Below are 24,446 nucleotides of genomic sequence, written 5' to 3'. Positions count from 1 at the left end.
AATGAAAAAATCACGTGCAAGTGCGAATCTACGTTTGTTAGATTGTTTGTGTATTGATATTATTAATAAATAGTCGATCGGCTATTATTTATAATAAATAAGGCTGTATCTTGATAAATTCTAGCATAATTTATTGCATATATAAACATTTTGATACACTTTTTTTTTCTTCTTTAAACGTTCGTTAAATTCACGTAGAGCTTAATGCTTTGTGTCAGTGGAATCGTTATATGATAATTAGATAAGACGTTTTTGTTTTCTACAGAGACAGAACTGATAGACAATGTAAATCGCTTTCTCTCCGATAGTCGAGTAGGCGTCGTTCAATGTAATTATCAAAAAAGAGACTGGACTGGAAAAAGTCGAAGGAGAGGGGGGCAGCAGGACATTTCTACGAGTTCCCACGCGATTTGGCATGACGCAATTGACAATGACGCTACGTGCACGTATTGCACTAAAAAGAAAAATTCCGTGCAGTCGCGCTAGCGAGAAGTAGAGGGGGAGAGAGTGAGAGAGGGTGACAATGAAGGTGAAAGAACAATCGGCGGTCGTCGATTGGCCTTGCTTCTGTACACGTTACGATGTGGGCCGGGTGAATAGGTGGTTGGAAGGAGGACACACAAAAACTGCTTCGCGAACTGTGTAAACGTTCTCGCTCGTACCAACGTGCCGCGCTGTATCCCTTAGTTCGTTCAGGTCCGTCGATATGCACAAGAAGAGTTAGGAAGAATCAAGAGCGTGTGGCGAACGGGAGCGAGCAATTTTATCACAGTCTAAAGCGATAATGACGAACAAGAAGAAGAGGAAGAAGAAGAGGAAGAAGAAGAAGATTGAGATTGTGAAAAGAGCTAATTAAATTCAATATACTACGTCTAAATTCGCATCGTACGAAGGACTAGATTCGAGTACTTATCGTTATAGCTATAACGTAATAATACAATTGGATTTATCCACGGAGGACTCAAGACGAAAGAGAAAGAGAGAGAATCAAAGAATTTGTATTTGTTTTTTCTTCATTACGCGTGTCTCGGAATGGACTTACTTGTATACGAGTGTAACGACGTCACGTTTTCATCCGTATTGTACATCGACTTTATCGTCACACACACGCTTTGTCCGCAAGAGAGACAGCTTTGAGCTCTATATATATGTATCCCTAAATATATATAATATTTATATATATAAATTACATTTACATTATACATTTACAATGGAATGTCTCGCTCTTTGTGTAACGTTTGCGTGTATATAATGTGTACACGTCTCGCAAAGGCTGGGACGCGGCGTGGAAAAGAATTTAGTTCCTAGCTCGACTATAAATATATAAATGCACACGACGGTCGAAATACCGAGCGACGATGCGCGAATTTAAGTACATGAAACGAAAAGGGAAAGACATCGAAAAGTTGACGACACACTAATAAAGGCCGGAGAGAAGAGAGAGAGAGAGAGAGAGAGAGAGTGAGATACGCTCGTGTGTTCAATGTACGTGTGTAGGATATGATGATGTGATGATGATTGACGTTGCCAACACCAAATTTGTCAGCGCGCCATCGTACTTTCGCTTTCCACGGTTTTACAAAAAGAATTAGCTAACACATATCACAGAATGCGTATTTTTCTTTCGTTTTTGTCGCGCTTCGAGAGACAGAGATTACATAAGGTTTTCGTGGATTTTTTTTTTGTTCTACAAATTAGGAGAAGAAGGATTCTTAGGAGGTTACGCGTATGTTTAATGTTGCTGCGGTGGCTGGCGTTCGTCGAATGATGCGGCTACGTGGTAGTTGCGACGACCAAAGGAAGAATGGTGAGGAGACGGCCAACGCGCCCGCCTCTTTCGGGGCTAAGGTCGTCGTACCTGCGCACAACGCCCATCGATTAATTTCATCGTAAGAAAACAGAAGAGAAATAGAAAATTGAGCGCAGTGACGAGAACGCTCGCGCCAAAGGATGACGTTCGCCCGCGCGCGTCGCAACCCCCGCCAACGGTCGCCTCCAAATTGAAAATCCCATCAGCGCCAGCCGTCGCAGCGAGGAACTTCAATCAAACGTGCCCCCCCCCCCTTTCTCATGATTTCCCGAATGTAACGGCGTGCGCGCCCCACCCATGAGGCGATCGTTCTCGTCAGCTTTCGGCCCTTTAATAACAGGCCTCGCGCAGCAGACACACGCACCAGTTGGAAGCGAGTCCGGCAGCTGCGGCCTAATCAAGTAAAAAAAGGAAAGAGGCGAGAGCGGCCTTCTGTTTTAGCGTCCAGCTGGTTCACTGGTTGAGGAGAGTGTTGGTCACCTCAGTGATGGACAGCAGAGGACTCCCGGCGTCCGGCTTGGCATGCTGCTGCTCTGCTGCTGCTGCTGCTGCGGCTGCTGCTGCGGCTGCTGCTGCTGCTGCTGCTGTTGCTCCGATTGGTCCAGCAGAGCCGGGCAGTACGACGACTCGGTGGCGCTGCGCACACACGTTGTCCGTGTGAATTTTCGAATGAAAGACAATTGGATAATGAGAGCTCTGCGCGCCCGGCGCAGCGGACACCGCGAAGTGAGTCCGTGCGCAGAGCGCAACAGAGAGAAGAGCAACAGCGCGAAAAGAATTCGACCTGAGAGAGAAAGAGAAGAGTGTGAGAGCGACACTCACTGAGACGCGTGGCGTGGTGCAGTGGGGTGATGGTGGTGGTAGGGATAGTACTGGTAGTGCTGAAGCCCCTGCCATACCTCGGAGTCCTGCTGGTGCGGCGGCGGCGGCGGCGGCTGCTGGTGCGGCTGCGGGGGGTAGGCCGCGGGCGCGTACTGCGCGGACGTGACGACCGGGTAGTGCGACTGTTGCGCGGGCACCACGACCGCCGGGGCCGGCGGGGCCTTGCGCGGCGGACTCGCCGCCGGCGACGCGCGCTTCCACTTGCAGTCGCCGTTCAGCGAGTTCATCTCCTGCAGGCTCTTGAGCGGGTCCGGCCGCGCTGCAAGCAGACCGAGATAGGGCGCTGCTGGCGCGCGACGGCCGCCCGCGCGGCGCGACACTCACCGTCGAGCTGCGCCCTGGCCGCCGGGGGACTGTAGCTGCCGTTGCTCCGCGGCGGCGTCCGGGCGGGCGGCGCGCCCCACATCAGCACCGTCTCCCGCGGCAGCTCGCCCCGGTAGGCCTGCACCTCGGGCTTCACGTCCTCGCTCTTGGGCGTGAGCAGCCCGTTGTTGTTGTTGTGGCTGCTGCTGTTGTTGTTGTTGTGGCTGCTGCTGTTGTTGTTGTTGGCGCAGGCGGGCGAGCTGCCCGCCGAGTTGGACGAGGCCGAGGCGGCCTCCAGCGAGTGGCGGCTGCCCGCCCGAGCCAGGCTCGGCGGCTCGGCCGCGTAGCCGGCGTACTGCTGGTGGGCGTTTTCGTAGGTCGGCGGCAGGTCGATGAAGCCGTTGTAGCCGCCGGGCGCCGAGTGGTACTCGGGGTAGTAGGAGCCGAGCGGCCGGTACTGGAAGAGGTTGTCGCTGGCGGCGAAGCCGCCGGGGTAGAGCGTCTGCGGGTGGTGCGGGTAGCCGTAGCCCGCGAGGCTCGGCTCCGCCACGGCCGAGCTCGGGTACGTGGCCGTCGCGGGGTACATGTTCAGGTTGCCGTAGGCCGCGACTACCGCCGCCGCGCTGTCCGACAGGTAGTCCACCGGCGCGACGCCGACGCCGCCCACCGAGGCTGGCGTCGACGCCGGGGACAGCGGCGACAGTTGCTGGGCCTGCTGCTGCTGCTGCTGCTGCTGCTGCTGCTGCTGCTGGTGCTGTTGCAGCTGCTGCTGCAGCTGCTGTTGCTGCTGCTGCTGCTGCTGTTGTTGCTGTTGCTGCTGCTGCTGCTGCTGCTGCTGCTGACTCGCTGCCGAGTGGCGTTCGCAATTAGGCCTCGCCGCGCCTCTCCCTCGACTCGAGCGTGCGCCCTTACCCATCTTGCTGGCTCGCTTGCTGCGGCACGTCGACAGGAAGTCCCTCAGCTGCGTCTTGTAGCGGCGATTGACGCGCTGGGCCGGCGGAGGCTGCGGCGCGGGACCCGGCGCCGCGACCGCCGGCGACTGCTGTGCCTGCGACGGCGCCGCTTGGCCGGTCGTCGGGCCGGCCAGCTGGACGCCCATGCAGGCGCCGCTGCCGGCCGCGCCCACCGTGGCGCCGAGGCTCTCGCTGTCCGAGAAGTAGCTGTTGGTCAGGCCGGCGTCCAGGTAGCTCACCTTGAAGTCCATCGTCCGCTTGCCCAGCAGGTCGCGACCCTCCTCTTCCCTGCACACACAGGTACGCGCGCATTAACGCCGATCGGCCGCCGGTGTTGCCGAGCAGTGTGCCTCGCTCGTCTCACATGAGAGGCCGGTGCGTGCACGTGATGTAGTCGGGCTTGGAGTTCTTGTACTGCAGGCGCGAGCTCGTCTGCAGCCACTGCCAGCCGCTGTCCTTGGTCTGGTACCTGTAGGCGATCATGCCGCTCGCCCCGGTCTTGAGCACTGCAAGCAATCGTCGCCTTCGCTTTAGTCCGTCGTCGTCGTCGTCGGCGCCGGATGCGCGGAGAGAGCAAACAAGGGGAACCGACACTCCTGGTGGGCGCTCGCGACGTAGGCCAGGTCGTCGAAGTGGACCAAGTCGTAGCCGCCGAGGTTGGCCAGCTCGGCCTCGTCGTAGCCGAGCAGGGTACGGCCGCGCTGGTCCATGGAGACCAGGCCCAGGTCGAGCTTGTGCCGGCTCTTGAACATGACCTCCTTCTGCGGCACCTCGAGCAGCGAGGGCGGCCCGAACGGCGTGCACAGGGCGAACAGCGCCAGGGGCGGCTCCTCCGTCTTGGTGTTCTGGCCGTGCAGCACCTTTACTCGGCCCCTGATGTCCAGGCGCTGGAAGCAAGTACGGACGCCGAGGCCGCGGCCACGTTTAACCAGCGCAATCTCGTGCGCGCGGGTTTTGCTCGTTTGACTTCTCATTGACGGGGCCGAGCGCGCCAACGTTTTCGCCGCGCGCGCGCGCGAGCAAAAACTAATTAGCTCCCGCGACTAATGAGATGGAGTCGGTTTTTTGGGCAGGCCGCGCTGGACGCCCCGAGATTATTAATTACGCGGTGCCCCTTTGAGCGAGCCACGCTGAAAAAGCAAACAGAGCTCGGAGCGACTACTTATATGCCTTCTTCTCCGACTTTCCGCCTCTTTCTATTCGCACCTCCAGGGCTCGCATGCGGCGCCGCGCCGATGGTTTTGCGCGAGCGCGCCAAATTGACTGCGGCCATCTGTTTTATGGCTCGGCTTAGAAGTGCAATGTTTCTCTCTTTTTGTCTCTTTTCCTTTCTTCTTCTGCGGGTGCTTTGATAATTGCGAAGCCCCTCCGAAGCCAGATTAAACTCCGTCCGACAGCATCGACGTTCGTTCGACAGTCGAATTGCGGGCCGCGCGAGCAAACGAAAACCGGCAAGACGTGGAAGCGCGCGACGCCGATGTTTCCGCTGTTTGGACTTGTCGCGGCGCTTCGACGCTCCTCGAAGCGCTCTGTCCGGGAAATTCGCTGCCGCGACGCGGAACGTTCGGCTGAAACGCGTCCTTTGCTTTGGGACGTCGTCGGGCAGCGTCGGACAGCGTCGGGCAGCGTCGGGCAGCGTCGGGCCGCGCGAATCGATTCCGCGCCGCGCGGCCGGGGAACGAGAGGCAAGCCGACCATCCGAGCGACGGCTCGGCTGGGTGACTCCGCAAGCGCGCAAGCTACGAGCGCGATGGGCAGCGTAATGCAGATACTCACGAGAAATCCGGACGTATTGTCGAGCAGACACCGGAACCTGACGGTGAAGCTCCTCTCCAGCAGGTGAGCGTGCTGCGGCGCGAGCGCCTCGTGCAGCGGCAGACTGGCGCTCTCCGCCGGTAAGAACGAGTTCCACATGAGCTGTCGCTGCAGCTCCTCGCGATCCTCGCTGTGCACCAGCTCGTACACGCTCTGGTGAACTATGTCCGACTGCAAGAGCAGCGTGGCCGGTCAATTTATGAAGCGCACTTTGTCTGGTTATCGGCAATTTCGCGGGCCGACGTGTATGCGATCGGTCATCCGCGCAGGGACAATGCCCCCCGCCGAAACGCCCAAGTAAAGAGCGGAGTGGCGCAGTGGAAGCGCGCTGGCGTGCTGGGCCCATAACCCAGAGGTTCGTGGATCGAAACCCCGCTCTGCTGGTGTTTTTTTCTCTCTCTCTCTCTCTCTCGTCTGCTCAGTGTGAGATCTCATTTTTCATGCGGTGCCGAGTTTTTTATGGCTCTTTCGGGGCCTTTACTTTTGCGCCAAATTCCTCCTTTTTCCCCTCCCGGACTCCTCTTGTTGGGTACCGTTAATTTATATCGGACTGCGCGCTGATTAAAAAAAATTGATTGCTAACGAGATTAAACTATATATTGGCCGCGTGTGCCTGGCGAAAAAATACAGAGAGAAAAAGGAAGGACGTTGCGTTATTATAGTGACACACGAGTTTCAACAGTCGTCTGCGGCGCAGCAGCGTTAATTTAAAGAGCAGCAACGAAAAAAAGCAGCGCGCAGCGTAGCGCCGACGGTGCACTCGATAGAAAACTCTGCGTATAACCGCGCACTTGAAAATTCAAATCATTCAGGAGAGAATTACAAGCGCACTCGAACATATTATTAAATGACTTACGGTGGAACGATACCCATCTTATGGCGCGTTTACACACACACACACACACACACACATTTATATATTAATACTTATGCGCCGGGATGCGCGCGTGAATTTATAAGTTGGTTGAATGCCAAGTGCGTATCACACAATCGCCTCTCGATCTCGGTGCGCGCGCGCCTTTCACCGCATCTAGCCTAGCGTTCATTTCGAGCTTAAATTTATAAAGCGAAAGAAATAATCAGCTAATTATATTCGCGCTGATAATTTTACAGAATTGGAAGAAGTTCCGCATAAATCATTATAGCTTTTAGCTTTCAACTGTACACACACGAGCGCGCGCGCGCGCGCACAGCGGCCTTTTCTCAAGCTGCAAAAAAAGAAAAACATCGCGTTAATTATATTATTTTCTAGTTCCTGCTAAACCATTTGAAAAGTAGTCCGGCTAATAATCAGCGATAATTAGGTGCGTATGCATTGCGTTTTTGCTCGCATTGCTTATTAGTAAAGGGGAATCCTCTCGAAAAACGCAGTTGAGTTTGATTGTAAGCGCGCAGGCATCGCTTCAAAAGTGATGCAGGACATTGAGTCGCAATCAAGAGAGCATTTCGAGGATTTATCAAGCCTAGAATTGGTCGGAAGCTACAGTTACTCGCGGCCTGTACGCAGCTCGGCCGTAGCTCGGGTCGCGGGTGGCTGCTCGCTAAGGCCAGCAATAAAATGCGATGCAAAATAAAAAACAATGAATCGTAATTGAATCGTCGCGCGTTGTTCAAACAGCAAAAGTCTCGTTAGGAGGCACACGCGCGGCCATACGTCAATGAATTTTTAAAGCGGCGCATTACGGAGTCAATCGCTGCGCGCGATTACCCGGAAATCAGAAAGGAAGAAGCCCGCGCGACTATAGAGTCGTGCATTTATAATGGACAAGTCGCATAAACAAGAGAGGAGGTTGACTCTGTCTCTCACGAGACAGAGAGAGAGAGAGAGAGAGAGAGAGAGAGAGGGAGAAAACTAGACCTGTCCGTCCCTCCCGCTATCGCGATCTATTATTATTCGAGAGGCTCGCTCCGTCGTCGGGCTCTATGCCTTGTTTACACGCCAACCTGCTATCAGTCGCGCGGCTGCTCTCCCATGCCCCGTGCCCATGCCAGACTTCGCGCCTCCGCACGCGGATGTGTCGGGTGTGCGCGGAGCTCGCCTGCGCTCGCGCCCGCAAAAAGCCCGAGGAATCGGCCGCGGTCGTCGAGACTGCGCGGGCCCCCGCTTCAATTAGGACGCCGGCGCCGCGGCAACATGAAAGCGGCCGCGGCCAGCTCTTCCTCTCCGGCGATAATTAATCCGCGCGCTCTCAATTAGCGATGCTCCCATGCCCGACTCGCGCGCCGAGCCCGCGATCGAAGTGGCGTGACCGACACGTGTTGAACTCGGCGCTCGGCGAGATGCGCGCGCGCGCGTTGTCGCTGACCCCGGCCGGGGGAGGGAGAGCCCGCACGCCATCCATTGACGGGCGGCCGGGCGGCCGGGCGACCACCGCTCACCTGGTGGAAGCCGAGGTAGCTCTCGATGCTGTGCGTGGCGAAGAAGACCTCGCCGTCGCAGGTGAGGATGAGCAGGAAGCCGTTGAGCGCCTGCGTGGCAGAAGCGAACACGCGTCAGTCGAGGGCTCGTCGTCGCCGTCGCCGTCGCCGTCGCCGTGGGCGTTGGTTGGCCTCCGCGGCGCCCCTAGGCTCCACCCTCCCGCGCGCGAAAATCCGCGCCCGAGAGCTTTCACCTTGACTCGGCTGGTAACCAAGGCGGTAGCCAAGGCTCGCTCGGAGCTCGCGCGATCAATACCGCGTCCCTTCCTTCGGCGGAACAACCAACGCCCACGGCGCCTCGGGGCAGGCCTGGGGAGGGGATGGCGCTCATACCTGCAGGAACGTCTCGCCGTCCAGGTGCTGCTGGTGGTGCTCGTAGGCGCCGCGGTAGTGCGGGTTGTCCTCCTTGTCCTTGTGCATGACCACTGCAACAGAGCGCCGGGCGCGCCAGGCCGGCCGATAAGCCATCTGCGCCGGCCGACCTCGCGCAGCTGTCGCTCGCGAGGAAATGTCACTCGCGCGCGGACGCCCGTTGGCCCGCCGACTGCGCCCGATACACCGCTAATTTTCGAGGCCGGCCCCGCGCTCCGACTTCCGGGCGACCCCTAAGCCGACCACCGCTCGGCCCAATTGAGACTTCAAGAGCCGAGAGCTCGTAACTGAATTATGAACTCGTGACTCGTATCAGCGAGAGAGTGTTTGATTAAGCCGCGCTCGTGAATCACGCGCACAACTGCGCGCGCCTCTAAAGGCCAATCAGGCCCCGCGCGCTCCTCGTCCCTCGCCCGCTCTTTTTCTTGTTTTCGAGCATTATTTACGACCCATAAAGGCCGGACTTTAATATCCCTTTCTCGCGCAATGCTTTCTTCGGCTGCGTGTGCGTCTAATTATAATGTTGGATTGTTATCGGCGCCGCGTTCCGGGGAGAAGTCGAGGCAGCGGTTACGGAATGCCGCGATTACGCGCGCAAAACTCTGTGCCCCCATGCCTCGCCGCCCACACCGCCGCCGACCGAGGCAAAAAATCCCTTTACTCAATTACGCTCGGCTATAGCTCGAGAGAAGTCTCGTTTTGCTTTCCGCTCGCGCCCCCTCTCGCGGATCTACGGCCGGTCTTTCGCGCGAATCCATAAAGCGAGCGGCTCGCCTCGCTGGGCGCGTGCCGAGCGCCTATCGCGCGCCCAGCCACAACAAACAACAATGACTGGCGCGCATCCCTTAATTGAGCGATCGGCGCGCGAGCTCTCTTTCTCTCGGTCTGTTTTTTGCGCCCGCGTCGAACGGATGATTAATGGATCGTCGAGTCACGAGCGCGCGAGCTCGGCTCGGAATCGGGCCGGCGCTCGGGAACGCGCCTCGCCGCCGATTTTTCGGGGCGACAAAGGCCCGGAGATCTGGTAACGAGGCGCTCATTAATCTCGCCGCGGGCGCGCTAATTGTTATTTACGAGGGGACATAAACCAGCGCCGCGGCTTCATTACCTCGCCGGGGCCGTGCGTCGCGCCGATGCCCCGCGATGCCCGAGGGCGCGCGACCGATACTGCTAAGCCGATCAGCCCGCGAGAAATAATCATCGGCCGTCCGCGTGTGTATAAAACAGGCCGCAGAGCCGGGCGACCGGGGGGGGGGGGGGGGGTCGAGAGAGAGGATTAGCCCGTGAGCGCGGCGCTGCCTTGCCCTTCCGAGAGCGATACGGCAAGAAGAGGACGCGCGAATTAGCCTCTTCCTTTTGCCCCGCTTGGCGAACAGCTGCCGCTGCCCGACGCCAGGCGGAAATTATTTTCGAAACTGTAGCCTGGAATTTCACGACGCGCGATTAATTTTTTCTCTCTTGCTGTCGTGCGAGACCAGCTCCAAGTCGACTCGACGAACAACGAGAACGGAATTATTACGTATCCTAACGAGAGCTCGTTCCGGCAAACCGGCAACGATTGGCCGTTCGGACCTCGAGATGAGCCGAGCGAGCGCATTGGAAGCGCGCGTGAAAAAGGGGTCAGAAAAGAGAGGCAAGGCAAACAGGCCTTCTGCCCCGGCGACCCCCGGCGCGCACATGCACACGGCCAATTCCGAACGCCAGCTCGCGAGTGAGGCCCTCCGCGCCCCTCCGGTGCGCCGCGCGAGCGTGACGGATCGATGCGAGCGCGGCCGAAACCTACGATTTCTCTCTCCCTCTCGAGGCGGCGATCGATGGCCGAGAGCGCGCGCGCGCGCGCGCCCGCCAAATCAGAGGAATATAATTGCTCGGCTCGAGGGGGTGGCGCGGCCGGGAGGGGCCGCGAGGGGCCGCGCGGGGCCGCGAGGGGCAGGGAGCGCGTATGCTAATGCGAGAGCGCTCCGCGGCGATATCCCAGCCAGATAAACAAAGCAATTACGCGAGGGCGTACCAGCCGCGGCGGCGCCCGATCGAGAAACCGACGCATGCGCACTAATTAATAAAGGCAACCCCTTTCGCGGGATCCGCTCGTCTGCCGGGCCTTTTCGCGTTCTGGGGCGCTCCAGTCCTGGCGTTCGGGCCAAATTGTATACGGACCCCTCCGGACCCGCCGGCCTCGCCGGCCTCGCCGGCCCCGCGGACGGCTCGACGAGCAGGGGACGAGAGCGGCGAATGCGCGCCGGGCGCTCTCTCGCGGAAAAAACTGGGTAAACTACGCGCGAGCCACGGCTCCTCCGCGCCTACGTGTGTGCGTGTGTGCGCGCGGGAGCAGCTGGCTTTCATCGAACGATCGTTAAGGAGGTGTAAAATCCGTGAAAGAGTCAGCGCAGCGTGACGCCGAACGAAACGAAAGGAAAAGAAACCGAAAAACACAACCCACGCGCGCACGGACACGTAAGCCGCGGCGAAGGAGGAAAAGCGAAGGAAAAGGGAGCGTTTGATTTATGTATAATGGGAATCTATATATCCACCAGGTGAGCGCGGAGCCTCTAGATTTACAGCTAATCACTTTCGGCCCCCTGCGCGCCCAAGGGCTTTTGAGTTATCGGCGGGGGCGAGAAATCGAATTAATATCGAGCCCGTCGTGACGAGGCGCGCGCACATTGTTTTTCGCCGGGGACGCGCCCGCGCGCCCGCGCGCCCGATTACTTCGTCAACGCGCGTCCGCCCGTAATCGTGATCGACAGCGCGGCCCCGCGGCTCGTTAACGTCGATGGAAATTCACGCGCCGTGCGCGCAATTAGCCTGCGAGAAGCGGAAGCGAGCGTCGAACGTTCACCTCCCGACCGCGCGGCGAGGAGTTCGCCGTCCAGCGCGCCGATCGATCCCGCGGACGAGGAAGCGCCGGCGCTCGGCCCGAGAGAGAGGAGGGTCCCTCCTCGGCTCCTCGGCTCCTCGGCTCCTCGGCTTCTCGGGCGCGCGCCTTCCCGCTGGCGTGCTCTCCGCGGCGGCGCACGTATACGCGCCACGGGTCAGGGTTGACGTTCAGTAGGTCAGGAGCCTGCGGGCTCGCGAGCTTGCGTGCGCCACGCGAGCCGATCGCGACGTTAAAGGCTATTAATTAGCTCCTTCCGCGATTCCGAAAAACGCAACTGGCGCGCGCGCGATAAAGCATGTGTGCCGATGCACCGACGCGCCCGACACGGCTCGCAGCTTCGAAGACGCGCGGCCGTCGGACGGCTCGCGTCGCGGCTCGCGGCTCGCGGCTCGGCAAGAGGACGCGCCGAGATCCGGTCGTCGACCGGCTTACCTTGGAAGTAGCTCTTGGTTCTGAGGTAGCTCACGCTCAGCCTGAGTATGCTCAGCCGGTCGAGCTTGCTCAGTATGTTCTGCTCGAAGGGCAGCAGCGACGCCAGGGTGTCCAGCTCGGCGTTCAGCCGCTCCCGGTGCCTCTTGCTCGGATTCGACTTGGTCACTCCGTCCTTCTGCGCCGGCTTCAGGCTGCAATTAATCACGCTCTCTGAGCCTCGCCGGCATTTTAATTACGACATTCCCCCTCCCCCGCGCACGCACGCGCGCGCGCACTCGCGCAGCCCGGCTGCGAGAATGATAACGTTTTTCCATTAATTACTCGCGCGGTAATTAACCGTATGCGCGCTTTTCTTGCGCCGCGTTTTTTCCTCGCGCTCGGCTCGCTTTCGTCGTGGCGCTGCGCTATTTTAACGAGCGGCAGTCGCGCGTCCCTCTCTCTCCGTCGCGCTCTCGTTTTCGGCGTCCGCGTTGCTCGTGGAAAGCCGATCATCGATCAGCTCGGGCCACCGAGGCTGTGCGTGTCTCGCGCGAGCGCGCCTCGATTGAGACGCAACGCGCGCGCGCCCGGCGACTCATCAATTCCCCGAGCGGCCGAGCGAGCGAGCGAGCGAGCGAGCCAAGTCGGCTTTCGCGTCGGCCCCCGCTGCCGACCACCACATGGTCCGGGGAGAAGGCCTCCTCGGCCGGCCGGCCGGCCGGCCGTTAATAAGACAATGAGCGATGGCCTCTATCTCTCGATTGTTTCATAAAGGCGAGCGCGGGGGGAAGGCGCCCGTGCGCCAGGTGATATCTGTTCTGCGGCGATGGCTATCGCGTGAATCACCCTGCCCGGCTCTCGCGCCATTTTGAGCGCGCGGGGAGAGCATGATATTCCGCCCTTATTCGCCGGGCGGAAGAGGGAGGGGGACCACGACGACGAGGGAAAAAAGCGGCGGCGGCCGAGGAAAGGCGAGCGCGCGCACGCGCCCGACGCGGCGACAGCGAGCCCAACAGCAGCCGCACAGCAGCTCTCCCGTGCACTCGCGGGTTATGGATTTTTTCGCCACTCGATCTGGCGTCGAACGGAGTCGCGCGATTCGGTCATTTATGCGCGCGATGCCTCGGCGCTCTGCCTTCAACTGGACTGAAAATTGCTCGGTACGCAGTTTCATTATCCTATGGACTTCGCTCCCCAAGCCGCGCACTCCCCCACTGTCTCCGCGCGCCGTAACGAGCTTACGGCCCGTGACTAGTTTTCTGCGGTTTGACGTCGCGGCGCGAGCTTTGCCCTTCGCCTCGCCGAGCGATTCGAATCGCGATCGCGCAGATCCGTCGAACTCGCGAAGGGTGGCGCGCCGCGTTGAGCGCTTTTCGCCCGGAAAATCGAATATGCAAATACAAGAGAGACTCCAGGTGAGTCAGTGAAAAGAGAGAGAGAGAGAGAGAGAGAGACACGTTATCGCGGCGCGAGGCATTTACATTTCGGCGACTATTACCCACCCATCCAACCCATATATACCTACCTAATTAAAGAGTCGTCGGGGGAAAAAAAAAGACGAAATTTGTTTTTTCGGGTGGGGTTCGCTCTATATAGGGTGCCAAGTGTGCTGCTGCCGTAATTTATGGATATACGACTTTCGTCGACTTTATAACATTTTATGTACGTGTGTGTGTGTGTGTGTGTGCGGAGAGTATCGAGAATGGAATAATTTTAGTAATTGCCACTGCCCTCGATACATTATTCATATGGAGAGCGCGCGCGCGCGAGAGAGAGAGAGGGCGAGAGGGGGAGAGAGAGGTGTGTTTATCATAAAAATGTTTTATGAATTTCTTTCTCTGCGCACTGCGGGGGTATCAGAATGCCAAGATAGCAGTCGTTTCTTTTTCCTTGTTTTCACGAGCAGGTAAACGCCACGATTACCGCGTTGCTCGCTTCGGCCTTGTTTACCGTTGCCCGCGCGCGCACCCGAGCCGAGCGAGCGTTGGAGGATTGGGCTCGAGCGTCCTCTCGCCTGCGCGCTGGAAGTCGAGCGCTCGAGAGACAATGGCTGATACGAGAGAGGCGATAGCGCGCGGAAGGCTGGAAAGCCCACGATAGTAATTACGCGGACTCGCTGTCCGGAAGCTGCAGCAGCAGCAGCAGCAGCACCAGCACCAGCAGTCCGGGCGAGATCCCTTTTCTCTCGGAAATCGCGCAATCGCATCTGGCTCGTGGAATCCTTCTCGCAATTAACGCGTCCCACGCCTCCCCCCTCCCGCACTCACGCGCGCGCCTTTTTTCTCCCTCCTCGCGGTACGATACGATCGCGCGCCACCACGGACTAGTTCGCTCCTCTCTCACTCTATATGCGTATAAATCCGGCGATCGGCTCGTAAATCGCCGAACTTTCGTATAAATCAGTGCCGAGGCCAATTAATTAGACGCGTAATTAGGAGCCCGACGCCATATGCCGAAGCTATATATGCAAATGCGCTCGCTCCTCGCGATTGAGACGTTCGCTCCTCTCTCGCTCTCTCTCTCTTGCTTGTTTTCTTCTTCCCCTCGTGCCCCCCACCCCCCGTACGCGCGAGGCAATCGAATTAAAATGCACGCGGACGCATACGTCTCGCGATTTTTGCCCGGCCGAGCGGGGATTTAGGTGCGGCCGCGCTCGTTACTCGTCCCCGCGCTCTCCTTTCCATTGGTCGCTCCGCGCGACCAGCGAGAGAGCCTTCATTTCGCTTATTGCCCTTAATGTCCAAAGTGCTGCCTAAGTATACCCTTGGCGGTCGGCGCGTCCACTCGAATTTTGCACTGTTTGCTCGTATCGCGCCTCTGCTTCTGCACTCTTCGCATTGTCATTATTATCGAGCGATCGCAAAGGTCGGTGACGTTCGACGCGCCGTCCGGATGCGCCTAGGAGTCGGCCTAGAGCTCGGAGTGAGTCGCCATCATTAAATCGCTGTAATTGACAGTGGTACATCCAAAAAAGCCCGCATTCCAGCGGCAGCAACAAGAAGGAGGGGAAAAAGAAGGACACGGGATGCGCGACAGGCAGCAGCGGCAGCAGCGACCGGCCAATCAGATTTAACACCTCACGAAATAAGAGTGCAGCAGCGCAGCGAATTTGCATCAGCCATCAGATAAATCCCTCGTTTTAAACGTTTTCGCTGGCTCGGCGCGCTCCGCCGACTAGTGTAATTGATAATTAGGCGGCCGAGAAACGGCAGCAGCACCGGCAGAGGCTAGCAGCAGCAGCGCAGCAGCAACACGGGAGCGCAATTAATCGGCCGTGGCTTTCTCGCTGCGAACGACGACCGACTCCTCGGCGATGATTCGAATCTCTCGAGAGAGTGTAGGAGCTCTCGGTTGGGCGCGGACAGGGCATAAATAACCCGCGGTAGCACGTGTGCCGAGAGAGAGAGAGAGAGAGAGAGAGAGAGAGAGAGAGACTTTGTTCTCCGGAGCGCGAGCAAAAAGGAAGGTGCGATCGTGCCGGCGTAATGGGACGCGCTGCGACGAGGGGAGGACGGGGAGCGCCGAGAGGGGGCTACCGAAACCAACTGCGATTTGGCGAGAGAGAGAGAGTGGCTTTTGGCTTTTCGCAATTATCGCTAATGGAGGCGCGCGACGCGGCAGCGCGTACGTGGGCGAGATCGATTGAAACGCGAGGCACACACGATCTCCTCTCTGCCGCGCAGCCTCGCGGCATTTGCATATTTCGACCGCATTCTCGCCCCCGGCGCGTATCGATTCGCCGCGGACGTGTACGCGATCGAGACGCGCGCGCAAGACGCACGACCGCATGCAGAAACCCGATGCCCCGCCGATAGCGCGTCGCGTTATACGCGTCTTAATTCGCTGCCGCCGCTGCCGCCGCTGCCGCCGCTGCTGCCGCTGGCGTCGCGGCGCAACACGAGAAGTCGAGCGTAAGGGTCCGTAACAGGATACAGCTTTCTTCCGCCGGGATCCCGAGAGTTTTCGCCCGTCGAAACAATAGACGACGAGCCGAGCAGGCCAGTGGATCGGATTTTCGCGGGGGGTCGCCGAGTTGGCTGCGTCGGAACGCGCCGCGCTGAATTACGTAAAGAGGGAAAAATTGGCAGGCGAGAGGAAAAAGGTCGTCGCGCACTCGTCCAAGAGGAGTTGAAAGCCTTCAATAGCGGCGAGGAGATAATCTAGTTAAGCTCTAGAACTGCATCGCCGGGGGCCCAATGAGAAGCGATTTTTTATTGGATCGCGGTTAGGGGGCATCTATCGCGTATGCGCGTGCATACCGTGCGGCTCGGAAGGGGATCATTCCCGCTGTAATCTCGTTTGCGCGCTATAGCGATCAGCCTATCCTAGAGTCGTGCAGCTAAACCACGCCCTGGGAAAGCCGCCCCCGATTCCGCGCCTCGCTCGCCCCGCGGCCGCGTGCGCGCGTCATAACGCGAGCGGCCTGTCGCCGGCGTTCGTCGATTCGGCGAGCGCGACACTCGCCCGAGTCGGAAGGAGCGCAAGAGAGCCGCGGCCGAGGGAAAAACCGAGCCGAAGGAACGAAGAAAATCCATACGACGAGGAATTCGACAAAGTGCCTCGTGCACGCGCGCGGACGAGGCAAGCTGATCTCGTTAGCGTCCTGTGCGCCGCAAGCCCGGGATAAACCCTCCTCTTCCCCTTTGCGAACGCGCTGCGGATTCCGATGCAGGTGCGCGCGTGTACGCGGACGCGGCAACCCCCTTCGGACGGCGAAAACGAGCAAAACCAAACAAAAGCCTCAAGTTTCCGCGCTGATTTTTTCGAAACCCCGCTCCGTCGGAGTGTGGCTTTCACAGCAGTGGGTGACCGAGGCGCTAGTCTCCGTACACTCATGGCCTCTCGAGGAATAGTGGGTTACGACGGCTTTCGCTGGCTTCGATTTTCCGCGCTGTCGAAAAACCGAGACGGAGGGAGAAAGAAACGAGCGTGCAGCGCGACAGTCGCGAAAGGGCCGCCGTACTGGCACGCGAGACAGGCGCGTAACGAGCCGTGCCGGCGGCGCGCGAGGCTGAGCGTGCCGAGCGTCGGACGCGCGAGGCTGAGCGTCCTCGCGAGCCCGTATCAATCATCCGCGCTCGAAACTCGCCTTTAGTGCCCGCTGAAACGGCTTCAATCAAAAATCACTTTTCGCGCGGGGGCAAAAACAAACAAGCGGCGACGAGAGCGCGCAGCGGCGGAGAAAGAAAAGAAAGAAAAGAAAGAAAAGAAAGGGAAAAAAGGCGGCGGCAGGGGGGGGGCGGCGAGCGGCGCGGACCATTAGGCTCTCCGGCGGGGTTATACGACTCGCGGTCGTTTCGCGCGCGCCGCGGGCGCCGGTTCTTTGTTTATACTGGCGGGCCTTGTTAGAGCGGCTGCGAGCGAAAAACCGCTCGCGCGTCCGGCAATAAATGGCCCGCGGGCTTTCCGCGAAGCGGCGCGCCCCGTGGGAACGAGTTTGGAAAAGCCGCGCGGGCCGATTTATTGGGCGGGCAAAAAGCGTCGGCGCAATATCGGGGGGGCACGCCGTCGCGCCGGGCGTTTTTGCGCGCGCGGCGCTGCGGCCTCGGCTGGCCGTGCCTCGTCGCGATCGATGGCCAGTCGCCCGGCGAAATCGAAACAAGTCGATGCCGCGGAGAGATGAGGCTCGCCGGCGCGCGATCAATCGGAGCGGGGCGCCGTCGCGCGCGACGGTGTCAGCCGGCGCCGGTACCGGTCGGCACCGCCGCCGAGCGCCCGAGTATCTCCGCGGATGTGCGCGTCTCGCGGGCGCCGGAGCCGGTGCGCCAGTGGAGCGATCGATAGCGCGCCGCGCGTCGCGACGCCCAGGCCAATCTCGTTCGGCCGGGCGCGCTCCCCTGGGTCCATCCGCCGGCCTCCGCGATTGGACGGCGGCGCGCTCGCGTGCGCCGCTGCCGACGAGCGCCGACGGACGCGCGCCCCGCGACGGGTCGCGGCGACGCCGCCGGCCGCGTCGAAAACGGCCCGATTACAAGCCGCCAGCGCCGCGGCCAATTTCAGCGTCTGCCCCTGAAAAATATGCAAATGCGGCGCTCGCGGATAATGCCAGCGCGATATAAATAGCCGGTGCCGCGCGCGGTTTCCCCGACGGAGGAGAGCAGCTCTCGCTCGAGCATATCGGCGGCGGGAGCGTCGAGTTACCGCGCGCCGGAGAGCCCAGCGCAGACGTGTAATCTGGCCACTGGGCGGGGTAATCACACGCTCCTCCGGATCGATATAGTCGCTCGGGAGCGCAGCGGCGCGAATTCCTGCGACGAGCGGCAGTCCTCCCTCGGGCTCGGATCGCGCGTCCCGTCCGCGAGCTGCCTGGTGGTCGCGCTCCGCGAACCCGCCGCGACTGGCTTATCGCGGCGGCCGCGATCGGAGGGCACGGGGCTCGCCCGAGCGGATCGACGGTCGCCGCGACGCGCTTTCCTCTCTCTCTTCAAAGCCAACAGCAATTATGCAAATGTCCGTTCAGTCCGGCGAGCTAAAGCGACTTATAAAGTTCCAGATCGGCGCGGCGAACGAGATAACGCGCGCCTACGTGCGCGCGGCGTTCCTTGTCACCGCGATCTCCGCGTACACATGTTAAGCTCTCGCGCACGTCAGCTCGCTGCTCGCGCGCGCGCGCGTGTCGCGGAGAGAAAGAGCCGTACGCGGCTGTTTTGCGATACTATGGAAATACGCCGATAGCAGAAATTGTATATTCATTTTTCTAATCGTTTTCTCCCACCGCCAGACTTTTGTTCGCGAGCGAACTCGAGCTTTTATCGCCGCGCCGAAGGAGAGCGGGAGAGAGGGAGAGAGAACAGCCGCATCGGCCTCGGCGTAATCACGCTCCCCGCTGCAAATAACAGTGATCGCGGGAGACGCGGCGGAGGACTGTGCAATTCTCGGGCCCCGAAAGGCTGCCTCGCCGCCACGGCGGGGGGAGGAAGGGTATCGCGGGCAAGCCGCGGCGGCGAGATCGTCGCGGGACGCATCGATCTAACAGCGCTTCGGGGCGACACGTCGCGCGCACTGTTTACCGATGCACGCGCGCGGCTTTATCGCTCGGCCGACCCTCGCGGTCCGCTCGTAATAACCGCGCGGCGAGGGGCGCAGGATTATGCAGATATGCGGCGAGCGAGCACTTTATCGCGAGCCGCGCGGCGGCCCTATTGATTTTCGCCTCCGCCGGCGCCGCCCGCTGCACCCGCGCTCTCGGAGGCTCGCCTCGCCTCGGCCGAGCTCGCGGCCCCGCAGTCGCGCGGCCGAGCCGTCGCCGCGCCCGCCGCGGCCTCGAGGCGAGCGGCACGCCATCTTGGACGGGCGACGGCGATCGACCTGCGCCCGCGGAGGACGTCGGGCCGCGCGGCGTGTTTTGTCGATACGCCGGCGGGTCCGTCGCGCGACCCTCACTCGCGCCGCGGTCGCGCACTCGCGCGCGGCGGGCCCGGCCGCGTCACACACGCCCGGGAACACACCTCTTGCCGTTGCGCCGTCGCCTCTTGGTGGCGTAGACGGTGCCGAGCTGGCTCATGGCCACGGGGTTGTTGGGGCTGGCGGCGGCCACGGCCGGCGGCGGCGCGGACGTGGGCGTCATGACGAGCTGCAGCTGGCTGCCGGCGTCGCCGAGCACCGCCGAGGCGGCGGCGGCCGCGGCCGCGGCGGCGGCGGCGGCGGCGCTAAGCGCGGCGGCACTCGTGTGCTGGAGGGCCTGGGCAGGCTGCTGCTGCGGCCATCCCCGCTCGGCGCCGAGGAGCCCCAGGCCCCCGGCGGCCCTCTCCAGCGCGTACACGGCTCAGCCGCGCATCTGCGAGCCGCTGCACGAACGCCCTGCACCACTCGCTGGGACGGCGGCCGCTGGCGTGCGCTGCTGTGCGTGCTGGCTGCTCGCGAGCGGGGCGACGGTCCGGAGGCGCGGTGCGCGCGCGCCTGCAGCTCCAAGCCGACTGCCGGAGCGCCGGGCCGCGCCGGGCGCCCGACCGCCGCCGCCGAGCGCCGCCCACCGCGGCCGGCCGCCGACCAATCGCCGGGCCAGCATGGCGCGCGCGCGCGCGCGCGAGGCCGCGGCGCCGTCGTTGGCGGGCGTGGGGCCGCCGCCGCCGCCGCCGCCGGCGCGGCCGAGGCGAGCGCCGATCGAAGCCGAGGGCAGGATCGTCCCGCGGCCGGTCGATGCGCTCTCCGCGGCGATCCACGGGGGATGCGGGCAAACGGCCGTAACGGAACGACGTCCTTCCTCGCGGCGCGCCGACGGCCGACGAGAGTGCTGCCCGTCGGCGGCCACGTGCGGCACGCGCGCGCGCGCGACAAATCTCGCGACGCCCTTCCGCGACGCGCGGCCGCCTGTCATTGACCTTCGCCGATTCGGGAGAGGGTTGCCACAGCCTGCCGCCATCTGTCGGGCGCCGGCCAGGGTGGCGTCGCGGAGCGCTTACCTTGCGCGGCTCGTATCAGGCGAGGCTCGCTATTGACGCGCGGCCGTCGCGACGCTCGCCGCGCCGCCCGCCGGGTCGCCCGCGCGGCCCGTGGCCAGCGGAGCCGTCGCGGTGACCGAGTGCTCGGCCGGCCGTCGTCGGCGGAAAGCGCGCGAGCGCGGGGCAGGGCTTCGCCGGTGGATTCGGCGCTCTGGATGCCGTGGCTGCCAATTAGCCTATCAATCGGTGCCTCGCTCTGCTTTTCCCTCTCGTTTTCACGTGCGTATGCGCGCATAGCGGTACTTAAACGCGAGAGCTGTGCACGCGCGCGTGTCATTATGGAACTGGGGAGGCATTGTCTTGCATTGTTACGCAAACACACGCGCGCATTATTTTTATTTTTTTTTTCTTCTTTTTTCCGGCTCATTGTCTCGCGCAGCACAGATCCGCGAGCGAGTACGCGCCGCGGACACTTAATTTTATGTCATTGTTTAAATATTGGTGCCCGCGACATGGGTTATGGTTTCGCATGATGACGGGGCAGCGACGCGCGCTGCGCTCCGAGCACAAGCTGCTCTCCGCTGCAGCGCGGAGTTGTCGACCGATGAATCCGCCGCCGCCGAGTGACCAAGTTTCGCGTGGTTCTGCGAGATTCGGGCGCACTGTCGATCGCAGCTGCTGCTCGTTTCGTCTGCGCATTGACGGTTTGGTAAACCGATGGTAAGTCGACCGATAACCGACGTCGACTCCGGTGAGAAAAGAGTCACGCGTAGGCACGCCTGTACGCGTCAATCCTCGACAAGTCAATGCCGGACTCGTTTGTATCTTTGAGCGTTTCGCTTGTCCTCGCTATGGTTTTATTTCTTACCGTTATACTAATGCTTATGTACGTTATATCTCTATCATCATTGCAATTGCATTTCTTTATTTTTCTTGATTACGTTTTATCACTTGCCCTGTTAACAAACAGCCAATTGTTTATTACTGTTAACATTGTCAAACAAGCAGAATCGTCGTATTTGAGACTATTCTGACGTGTCTTTGTGAGAAAAATGACTTTTGATCTTACACAATGAGTGCTGTCCGCCCCAAAATTGGGCTTTAGCGCATAAAGTACAGTTTTCCAATCAATCTTCGCTGGAACAGTTGTATTGACTGGCAGGATTTGGATGGAAACAAGTTTTCCCCCTAGACCAACGGTGATAGGTCCTTGACCGCCGTAACGAACGATGTATTACCTTGATGAAAATACTTGTACTGTTTCAATTTATTAGCTACCTTTCGTTACTTGGCAATGTGCAACTCTATACTTAAGCGAGTCGCATCTTTCTTATTGCGATTACGTTAGACATGTACAGACTACGCTGCAGATTTGATTCTCTCTAGCCGTGGTAGATAAATAAGACGTTTTAGCTTGGCAGACGCTTTGGACGACGCGACGAATGCTCGCCGTCCCGTGCTTTCCGTCGGGCTTGAACAGCTCGTCAGTCGCGTTGGCGATACCGATAACGAACAAGGACTGGGGCACGGTCGCCTCGCATCCCGACAAGCCGTGTCCGAGCTCGGAGCGCGCGCGCGCGCGCGCAATGCAATTCAATTATCAGCGGCAGTGTGAATCGAGAGCGAGTCGTCGGAGTTGGCGCCGAATCCCAGAAGAGCCAGGCCGGACGAACCCTTTCCGTGGAGCGGCCGGTCCCCCAGCGGCCAGCGCGCGCGCCGCAATGTTTTGATCCTCGGGCTGGAAAGCGGCAATAAAAGGCCGAGCGAAGGGAGAGCCCAAATGGAATGAGATTGCTATTTGCGGGGCAGCGGCAGGTCGCGCGGGTGGCGGCCGAGCGAGAGAGAATCGTCACGGGATGTTGAGCGCTTCATCGGGGGATCCATCGGCCTAATGCTCCGGCAATATGCTCCGTCCATTTGTCACTGCGACTGGCTTTATTTCCTCGTCGCGCGGTTATTTACGAGCGCTCGATGGCCGATCGCGCTCGTGCCGCTCTCCCTCCGCCGCTTCCATTCCGAGGAGCGGACCTGGATTTCCGCGCGGACGACGAGCAGGCGAGATCCCGTTGGCCGACCCGCGAGCGAGAGAGCCGCCGAATCGGCCGACGCGGCGGGCGGCAGCTGCCCGGCCGCGGCGCAATAAAGCGCTTTACAGCGGCCTCGAGCGGCTCTCGAAGCCGGAAAGCGCGCAATAACGCTATAAGGCGCGCTCGCGCGGCCGCCGCCGCCGCCGCCGCCTGATGGAATTGACCCTGGCGTGCGTCTCTCTCGCTCTCGCTCTCGGTCGCTATCCCTCGGCTCCGTCGAAGGGCAATCATCGGATTACATCGCAGCAGCCGCTGTCAATCATCTCCGAGGCCCCGCTAGACACCGCTAATTTCACTCAATTTTCGATAATTTCTCCGAACGCGCCGCCACCGCCGCCGTCGCTGTTTTCCGTAATTGCGCGCGGCGCGCATTATAATAACAATGCGCGCGCGGCGCAATTACGCGCGGCCGCTCGCCCGGGATGCTAATCGCCGCGAGTTCTTTCTCCTTCGAGAGCTGGCCGGGCTTGCGCAACGCGCCGAGCGGCCCCGACATCGTGCCGAATCTGCGGCGCGACCGGCCGCGCCCCTCGAGGGCAGACCGCAAGGGCCGCCGCCGAGGGCGCGCCGCGGCGCGGCCCCGACGCCGGGGACTGCTCCCGGCCGAAAACTGCAGGCCCTTTCACGGCTGAGAATGCGCCCGAGTCCGCTCCTCCGCGCTCCGTCGCGCTCGGGAGGCCAATTACGCGCTCGGCTTTCGGCCATTGTCCGCGACGCCGCAAGCGAATTGGCGCGGCACAAAGGCAGCGCACAAAAAGCGCGCGCTCCGGCGACGGATGTTTCCCATGCGCTCGCTCGCGTGCGGTGCGCGTCTTGCGGCCGAGTGCACGGGCCGCGGCGCGTCGATGTCTCCGCCGGCGCCTTCCGTCTCGCCGCCCTCGCGCACCGCCATCTTGGCGAAAGCGCGCGCGGGACCCGTCGCTCCTCGGCGCTCTTTTCGCCGCCGTTCTCGCCGCTGCTTCCGCCGCTGCTTCCGCCGCTGCTTCCGGCGCTCCTGGCGGCGCTCCTGCCGCCGCGGAAAGCGCGACCGAGCGTTCGGCCGCGGATCAAACGGATCAAAGAGGCGCTGCGCGAGAGAGCGAGGCCCGCGCGGCGGCGCGCTTTGTCGGCAATTTAGACCGATGACGATCCGTCGCGTCCGTCCTTAACGCGCTCGCCGCGTCGGAATTGGCTCAAAAAGCTCGTTCGTCATCCATGGACAGGCAGGCGGCCCCGCGGACGCCGCGAAAAATCAGCTCGGCGCGTCAGCTGCCCGGCATTATCAGCTCTAATTAGCCGCACCTTGCGATCGATATCGCTCCTATCGAATGCAAATGCGGCTGCTGCCGCCGCCGCGCGATATCATCGCGGCGCGACCGCGGCAGATGCTCGCGCGCTGCCCTCCTCTCGCAGATCCGAATCGTTTAAACACTCTTAATTCGTCGGGCGCGAGCAACCGGCAAACGTGTTATTTCAAAGGTGCGCGAGGACGAGGAGAAAGAACGAGAAGCGCCAGAGAAGGGGGTCGTCGCTGCTTGCGCGCTCTCCCCGTTTTCGCCTCGCTGCAGCGTCAATTTCGGATGCTTTATGCACGCGCGCCGCCTTTACGCGGACGGCTAATTGCGATTGCAACGAGATTGAGTTGTCGCACGCGCGCCGCGCAGAAACGGATCGGCGACGCGAGTGCAGTGCTCGCGAAATTGCCGGCCGAATAGCGGCTCGCCGGCGAAAAGTGTCGGGCATGAAATATTCATGCGAAAAAAAGGAAAGTACGCCGGTCGTGATAAGCTCAACTTTATTGCTCTCCCCGCAGATGCTATCTGCGGCCGCGCGGCCGTTGCGCAATTTCGCAAAGTCAAGCTCGCGCGCGAGTAGCGAGTCGCGAGCTGCGAGCGGGTGAATTGCTTCATTATCTCGCAGCCGCCGATCGAAAAGCCGCGAGAGCGGCGAGGGAGCGCGGCGACGGCTCCTCTCCGGCTGCTGGCGCGCGGCTTGGGCGTGGTCGCGCGACAAAAGCGCCGAGTCGCGAACCCTCGCGGGGGGCGGCGAGCGCACTCGTCGCGGCCGGCGGCGGGCAGCGCCGCGATCCTAATTGTCGCGCGCGTCGCGCGCATGTCCGGCTAATTAACGGCAATTTACACGCGCGTCCGCTCGGGC

General features: G+C 60.8%; 1 protein-coding gene across 2 annotated transcripts; it reads right to left on the bottom strand.

Annotated features, from left to right (window-relative positions):
• Positions 1-127: 127 nt before the first annotated feature.
• LOC131667070 (circadian locomoter output cycles protein kaput-like) lies at positions 128-19,741 on the bottom strand. Of its 2 annotated transcripts, XM_058940257.1 has the most exons (12): positions 19,291-19,741; positions 11,864-12,054; positions 8,515-8,606; positions 8,143-8,232; positions 5,725-5,934; positions 4,541-4,835; positions 4,313-4,454; positions 3,908-4,236; positions 3,017-3,841; positions 2,633-2,951; positions 2,175-2,446; positions 128-1,858 (listed from the first exon to the last, which is right to left on the bottom strand). In XM_058940257.1, the coding sequence occupies exons 1-11, from the start codon at positions 19,407-19,409 to the stop codon at positions 2,287-2,289; spliced, it is 2,772 nt and encodes a 923-aa protein (XP_058796240.1). In that variant the 5' UTR covers positions 19,410-19,741; the 3' UTR covers positions 128-1,858; positions 2,175-2,286. The 2 variants fall into 2 exon arrangements, with proteins under 2 accessions (XP_058796240.1, XP_058796241.1); XM_058940258.1 differs by lacking the exons at positions 8,143-8,232; positions 8,515-8,606.
• Between the last annotated feature and the right edge of the window lie 4,705 nt (positions 19,742-24,446).

The sequence above is a fragment of the Phymastichus coffea genome, unplaced genomic scaffold (assembly GCF_024137745.1).
Source record: "Phymastichus coffea isolate CEN01 unplaced genomic scaffold, Cenicafe_Pcof_1.1 PCOF00063, whole genome shotgun sequence".
NCBI classification, from domain to species: Eukaryota; Metazoa; Arthropoda; class Insecta; order Hymenoptera; family Eulophidae; genus Phymastichus; species Phymastichus coffea.
This window is presented reverse-complemented; position numbering and strand designations above follow the sequence as displayed.